The 7,500-nt window shown below is 39.3% G+C and overlaps 2 protein-coding genes across 2 annotated transcripts in view; one reads left to right on the top strand and one right to left on the bottom strand.

Annotated features, from left to right (window-relative positions):
- The window catches only part of LOC124384657 (leucine-rich repeat flightless-interacting protein 1-like), a 794,289-nt gene that overhangs the window by 715,315 nt on the left and 71,474 nt on the right, over positions 1–7,500 (top strand). The gene's annotated exons all lie outside the window — the stretch shown is intronic.
- LOC124384626 (little elongation complex subunit 1-like) lies at positions 1,102–5,292 on the bottom strand. The gene is made up of 7 exons (XM_046847637.1): positions 5,239–5,292; positions 4,760–4,928; positions 2,503–2,663; positions 2,103–2,293; positions 1,587–1,644; positions 1,235–1,335; positions 1,102–1,140 (listed from the first exon to the last, which is right to left on the bottom strand). Exons 2-7 carry the CDS (start codon positions 4,866–4,868, stop codon positions 1,116–1,118), a joined length of 645 nt encoding a protein of 214 aa, XP_046703593.1. The 5' UTR covers positions 4,869–4,928; positions 5,239–5,292; the 3' UTR covers positions 1,102–1,115.

The raw sequence follows: 7,500 nt of genomic DNA on the forward strand, positions 1-7,500 counted from the left end.
GAATTGATTTAATTTCGGATATTCTTAAAAATACATTTTAAAGAAAAGCTGGAGATGGTGAGGAGGAGGTGCACATTATGAGTCTGCATCTCTGCTGAGTAGGTTGTATTTTATTTACATTTTTATGTTTTTGTCATGTTATTAGACAAATATTGATTCTGAACTGCTCTAGATGATGTAGGTGACACCTTTGCGGTTGTAGTGTAGAGGGTTGGCGTTTGAACTGGGTTTCTTGCTTTAATAAAATGGTTTTCACCTCCATATGTGAAATGCCTCTCTCTCTCTCTGTGTAATGCTCTGTTCTATTGCGTTTTGTATTGTATTGATGGTTTCTATAATTGCGACATGACAGTGGTGGTATTAAGAGGTGGATTAAGTCGGTAAGTCCCCACTGAAGGCCCAGGTACCAAATGCACGTCCCGCCACTGATATAATCAATAATGTATAAAGGGTGTATGTGGTCATCCACAATGCTGGTTGCTTTGTGAGACCAGATGAGGTTCTCCACAGCTGAACACAAAGATTGCTGAGTCAGCACCAGTCCATTATCCACTGCATTTCCTGTCTGAAAGCGTCTCATCGTTCTTGTTGATGAGACTCATGATGGTCATGTCACTGCTAAACTTGATGATTGGAGCTGTGCATTGCAGCACAGTCATGATTCACAGTGTGAACAGCTGGTGACTGAGGATACAGACCTGGGGGATGCAGTGCTCACTATAATAATCACTACAGTAGTTTCTTAGAGTTTTGTGACTTGGTCTGATGACAAAGGAAGCTGATTTGCGTAATGCATTTGATGACGGCTGGGGGAACGGGCTGTGTGCTGTTTTTCCTCCATGATTCCAAAGTCTTCAGAGCTGCTTCAGGGTTGCTGGGTGCCAGATCATGAATGGCATAGATGACTGAGAGCTGCACTTCCCATGGCATACCTGCACACAACATCCAATACAAATTTAGGGTCTGCTGAAACACAAAACTAAACAGCAGAGAATAAAGACAAAGATCGATAAAAACATTTTAATTTGATGCTTTAGAAATACCTTTTGAGAAATTTTGCATTCCAAACTGATTTATGCTTTTGCCAGGTTTTCAATGACATTAGCATGTTCTCCTTAAGTCCTAGTTGACCAAGTCGCCCTGTTTAAGAAGGACAGAAACAACGAGTAAAAAGCTGAAGAATCCAGGAATAATGTGAGATGATGCTCTGAAACAGGATTTACAGTAAACTTACCAAGTAGCCTGAAAACTGCTGCTACACAGACGTCTCGGAACGGTGTTTGCTCTGTCCTTGCTTGCCTCAGCCAAGTGTTCAGGATCAGCCAAAGATCCTTCCTAGTAAATAAAAAAGAGGAGAAATGGATATGTTGAGGGTCTTTGTGGTGGTTATGGAGCAGCCATTGTGGTTTTACGATCACTTGTAAATTTTATGCAACATGAATGGGAACTTTGCAATATTTTAAACGACCACTAGATTATTGACCGTTAATGGAAAAAGTCAGGAATAAGAACTAGGTCACAGGTTAAAGGTGCTTTTTACTTGTCACATGTACCTTACAGCACAGAGAAATTCTTTCTTCACATACCCCAGTGATGATAGAAAGCCGGGGGCAGAGCACTGGGTCAGCCATGACTACAGCACCCCTGGAGCACAAAGAGTTAAGGGTCTTGCTCAAGGGCCTAAAAGTGGAACTTGGTGATCCTGGGGCTTGAACCCCCGACCTTCCGATCAGTAATCCAGAGCCTTCACCACTGAGCTACCACTTCCTGAAAAAAGACCCTCTCATGGTGAAATACTTACAGCTAAAGTTACAGAATTCTCTCTGACTGTCTGAACACTGATCCTGGAAACTTCATTTATAAATGCACAATAAACATTTCCTCACAGAAACATCACCATATCAACAATTACCCAATTTTTCCCTGTGAGATCTTATTGTATTAAATAGAAGATATAAAAATGCCACCTAAATAATACCTTTGCAGCTGAAATTCTCTCAGCACTGATGTTATAGAAAAATAATGATTAATTTCTGATCATTCAGATTTAAATATTAAAAAGCTGAGAATTAAATATGTTGAAGATGTTTTGCATTCAGTACCGTATAATATTGGTAATGGTCCAAGTCCAGCCCATTTGTGCACACAGAAGATCCAGGCTGAAGATGTAGTTCCAGGTAGCAGGGCAGAGATCATAACCATACCAGCTGTTCTCCAGGAACCTCAGACTGCTGTCTTCCAGAAAAGACTTCAGGGTGCTGGTGATAGCATTGTGGATGTTTCCTGGAGGCTCCTGGCAAAAAATACATCATTATTTAATACCCAGTGCAATAAAACACTGTTTGAGTGACAGTGTAGTTCAATATAAATGTTTAAAGAATTTGTGCCACTAGATTACACTGATACTTGGAAATTAAAGGGAGATTAAGAAGGCAGTAAAATACTTGATAAAGTCCAGTTTAAAAAACTCACTGAGAGGAACACTAAGGATCAGCTTCTTACCTCATCCCAGTGCAGATACTTGGTGAGCAAGTGAAATATCTTTCCCTTTGCTCTCAGGTTGCTCACTATGTGAATTGCTCGGCATAAAGAACTTTCATAGGACAAAAAACTTGGCCATGCTGTCGCCATGACCATAATCACTTTGGGGGCTTCAAGGAAGTCTGCAAAGCAACAAAACAATAGAATATAAATACACTGTAAAAAAAAAAAAAAAAAGACATTGGATATAAAAAGTTGACACACCTTATAAAATTGCACCTTATCAAATTGCAGACAGAAATAACAATAAAGCTAATATGAATATGCAAACACATCTAATTAATGACAAAAGATTAATTCATTCAACCACAACCATGTAGAAAAATTTGTTGGTCCAACACATTTTCTCACAAACGTATTTCCCATAAATCTAAAAGGTATGTTTGGTGCAAAGCCAATACAGAGCATCCTCCAAGTAAATAATACAAGAAACAAAACCCCTAAAAGTCCAAAAAACACATCTATTTAGTCCGAGCATGCAGCAAAGTAATCCAGGCATAAACACAGAACAAAGAGCCAAAAAAACAAGAAGGCAGAGAAGGGAAACAAAACAGAGAAAAAAAGCCAAAGAAAATGTCATAAAAACAGGCAGGCAAACCGGTGGAAAAAGGGCAGGAAAACCTCAGAAAGAATCGGAGAGAAGAAAGCGATATTCCGGCAGAGAGGGAGAGTTCTTAGGGTTCTTAAATACCGGGCAGCGCGGGAAAACCTCAAAATTGCCGCCGATCTGGAAGTGCACGTTGCAGAACCGGACGTGCGTGCTGCGAAACCGGAAGGCACAAGCCGAGACGGGTTTGAGACGGAAAACGTGAAAGGATGGGTGGATCCGGATGGGAGTTTGAGGCAGACCGCAACTGTGTTGATCACTTTAGAAATGGGACAGGGGCCCGTGTGTGTGTGTGTGTGTGTGTGTGTGTGTGTGTGTGTGTGTGTGTGTGTGTGTGTGTGTGTGGGGCAAGTTTCTTGCATACAGCCTTGAGAGAGAGGTCTCAGGTGGACAGACAGACCTTCTGGCCTACCCGGTACCGGGCACGGGACATCGTTTGCCATGAAACCATGAATGGCACCTTGGCCCCCTCAAGCCAATGACACCACTTCTCTAAGGCCAGCTTGATAGCCAGGAGTTCCCGTTCACCATGAGTGGTAGGAGATAGCGATTCTTAACAGTAATGGCATTAAGTCCCTGATAGTCTTTACATGGGCGAAGGGTTTGTCCTTCTTCTCCACAAAAAAGAACCCAGCCCCAGCGGGGGAGGAGGATGGGTGAATACTCCCGGCAGAGAGAGACTCCTGAATATACTGGTGCATAGCCTCCTGCAGTCCAGACAGATTGTACAAACGTCCATGGGGAGGAGAGGTTCCAGGCAACAGGTTGATGGCACAGTCATGTGGCCGGTGTGGTGGAAGGGAGGATGCTTTGACCTTGCTGAAGACGCCCTAGGTCATGGTAGACTGCCGGGATAGAGCTGAGATCAGGTTGAGGCTCCTGACGTGACGAGACAGGTGCAGGGCCGGTTGAGGCGAGACAAAAAAACCAAGCATGACACGAGCATAAGACGAGGGGATGATCAGGAACGAGAGCCACTCCTGGGGAAGAAAGAGATAATCCAGCAGAGAGGGAGAGAACCCGGAAGACCGTGACATTGTCTTCTGTAAAAAAGCTGAAAATAAAGAGGAGTTTCACATTTCAACATGACAATGACCAAAAGCACATATCCAAATTAGCAAAGGCACGGCTTCAGAAAAGGATCATCACAGTACTGGAATGGTCCAGCCAGAGCCCAGACCTCAACCCAACTGAAAACCTATGAAATGACCTACAATGAGCCATACACAGGAGATCACCTCGCAATCTAAAGATACATTTCTGCAAAGTAGAGTAGATAAAATTCCAAAGTGTAGATGTGGGAAGTTAATAGAGATTATTCACAAAGACTTGATGCCATAATAAAGGCAAGTTGTGCTTCCACAAAGAAGTAGTTTTGGGGGATTTTCAGACTTTTGCAATCAAGCTGTGATATTATTTAAAAAGTTACCAATTAATAATTATTTCTTTTGTCTCTGGATATTTATATTTAAAAAACCTGCCATTTTATAAGGGTGTGTAAACTTTTTACATCCACTGTACATCACCAACAAAAAGACACAATTTACTTCTCAGTATCAGTGTCCAGATCATTTTTAGTAGATAAATAATGAAATATCAGTATAATCTCACCTTCTTTAAGGAGTCTGTAGACGAGAGCATGTGCTTTGTGAGAGTCTCCTCTCTGTTGACACATGCCTACATAAACCCTACAGAGAGACTGCAGGAGATCATGTCCCATAAACCCTCTCTCCACCTTGATCTTCTCCAAAATCACAGACAGAAACGTCTCTGCTAAGGACTAAATGAGACGAAAGAAAATTTTCAGCATCCGACTGAATAAACATGTATTTAAATCATGTATTTAAAACAAATATTAGGAAGTTAAGACTTGACTGTAGACTGGGTTTAGGAAAACTATTAGATATTGTATAAACCAAAACCTAGAGTCAAAATGTAACATGATAAATCATATCTACTGTTCAATTTAAGAACATCGGGACCAGTGAATTATGGATCAACTTTCAAAAATGAGAAACTCTAATCCACAGCTAAAGAATAAAGTGTTTAAATCACATGCACACTAAATAAAACAAAAGATAAGAACTGACCTCGTTTACACAAAACTCAGAAATGACGTGTTTCTCTTCATCTCTCAGAACAGGAAGTTCACTTGTTCCTGTGAGAAGTGCATGAATCCTGTCTGTAGGTAAAACATCAGAACAGGACTTTTGTAGTGTTTCTAATGCACTGGAGATAAGAGATTGTGTTGTGTGTGTTGTGTTTGTAGGATCAGGTGAAGCAGCATCAAGTCGAGGCTTTTGAGCTTTCCTGGGTGGTGACATGTCTGATCCAGTTCTCTTTGCTGTGGGCTTTGGGTCTGTATGAATATAAAAGAAAACATGCACAATAAAATAAACAATAAAACAAAGCTGCATGTTTTATTTTGTATAATAAATTTAACCTACAATCTGATCATTACTGGCATCTGCTAATCGCCTGATCCACGCGTCTTTTATGTTTATGGTATTTGAATCTTAATCTGCATTTACATCCACCTTTTTCCTCATTACATGACAGAAAGACGTCATTAACTAATGAAAGATTAAGGCTGACACTGACAAGACCCACAATACTTACATTTACATTTATATTATTTGTCACACGCCCTTATCCAGAGAGACCTACAATATTTCTTCCTAGATCTTAAAAAATGACTGTTACACATTTAGGTTCATTAAGACGGTGAAGAATTTGCCTTGTCAACACTTTCTCCATTAATGTTCCAATACTTTTGGTGATAATGTACATACTAGGTTTAGCACATGCTAAGATTAAACTGTATATCCACTAAAATTAGATTACAACATGTCACATTTAAATACGTTTATCAGCTTCCTGCTTGTTTATTTTTTATTATTTTTTTTAAATAATTGTATTATTAATTATTTGTGTTAATTTATTCCATAGTCAATGCAAATACAGAACACATTAAAATGTACAGAAACTTAGTATTAGAGATTTTACTGTTATCTTTTTTTAACTCATTCTCCACTTTGTAAAGTTTTTCCTGTTGAGGATCGAAAACAAAAAGCAGATTTAGTTTTATTTAGTCACATTTCTCACTAAAAGTTCAATGATGTCTGCATTTAAAAATGGAAAGAAAGTACCTCCATTAAGCGAAAGCTTTTCTCCATGCTGCTGATTTTGCATTTCAGGCCTCGGATTTCCAGATTTTGTCTGGTGTTCACTTCTGTAAAATAATTTACAAAATGAAATGAAAAGGTGCTTAGATCACATTATCACATTATATGTTTATTTTAATAGAACTGAATCATGCAGTAATAATCAACTTGTACTTTCTTACACACCTTTAAGTGCCAGAAGCTGGTTTTCAACACTGACATTTCTGTGGAAGGGAAAAGAAACATTTAGATAAAACATTATATAATATATTATTATATTACATATTATATAGTATCACTGCAATGATTGGAATAAAGTATAAAGAGCAAAAAACATACTTGTGAGTGTTGCTGAGTAGCATAAGGCTCTTAATGGCCTGAAGCTCCTGCTGGCTTATGCTCGCCTTTTCCATTTTTGTAGGTCTTTTCGATATTTTCTTCTAGAGAGTTTGTTGAATGTGAAGAAAAAAAAAAAAAGAACTGCTTTAATCACAAATCATTCTATAAAGTTTTTTGTTAATTTTTTTATAATGAGTATCTCTGTAGTCTGATTGTTCTTCCTCAGCGTTTCTACAGCGTATTTTTTCTTTTTTATAGATTATCATCAACGAGACTTTATTGCCCTGTGGAGAGAAAAATTAAGATGATTTGTGTACACATTTCCATTACACAGGGTTTTATGGAGAGGGCGTGGTTTTGGTTGAGGGGCGTAACGCACACGCAGCTCAGCTCCTAAACGATGTTGGGTTTTTGCCGGTTTGGTCTTTATGAATGCTGATGCGACGCATTTACTCAGTGGAGCCTCCTTCTGCTTACAGCCTTTAAATGTACTCGTGAGCGTTAAGTAGTAATGTCATGTTTAGATGATGTTGGGATTTAGGGACTTTATTGAAGCTAAATGTTTTTCATGCTAGCTAGAGCGTACTTCCCGGAAGTTCTGGGTAAGCACGTGACTAACGCGTGATTAGTGATGAACCTGCAAAATTAATTAAACTAAAGACTTGTAAAGTAACTTACCGCTAATGTGTTTCTTCTGAAGTGAATGATATAGATCAATTTGGTTGCGTGATTGAGAAGTTTGATGCGCGACGTGTTGAGTTTGTTGGCTGCTTCCGAGATCAGATGAGATCGAGCGTTCTTAGAGTAGTATATCCGTAAGCTCGGTGTTCTGGCTTTTATGCATGTGGT

This window comes from Silurus meridionalis, chromosome 4, assembly GCF_014805685.1.
Source record: "Silurus meridionalis isolate SWU-2019-XX chromosome 4, ASM1480568v1, whole genome shotgun sequence".
In the NCBI taxonomy this organism is placed as follows: Eukaryota; Metazoa; Chordata; class Actinopteri; order Siluriformes; family Siluridae; genus Silurus; species Silurus meridionalis.

Excerpts from the sequence above, each read along its gene's own strand:
- LOC124384626 (XM_046847637.1), bottom strand. The coding sequence starts at position 4,868 with ATGGGACATGATCTCCTGCAGTCTCTCTGTAGGGTTTATGTAGGCATG. Across the intron at positions 1,645-2,102 it reads ACCATTACCAATATTATACG|GGGTGCTGTAGTCATGGCTG; the intron begins GTACTGAATGCA and ends TTTGTGCTCCAG. Across the intron at positions 1,336-1,586 it reads GGCTTTCTATCATCACTGGG|GAAGGATCTTTGGCTGATCC; the intron begins GTATGTGAAGAA and ends TTTATTTACTAG.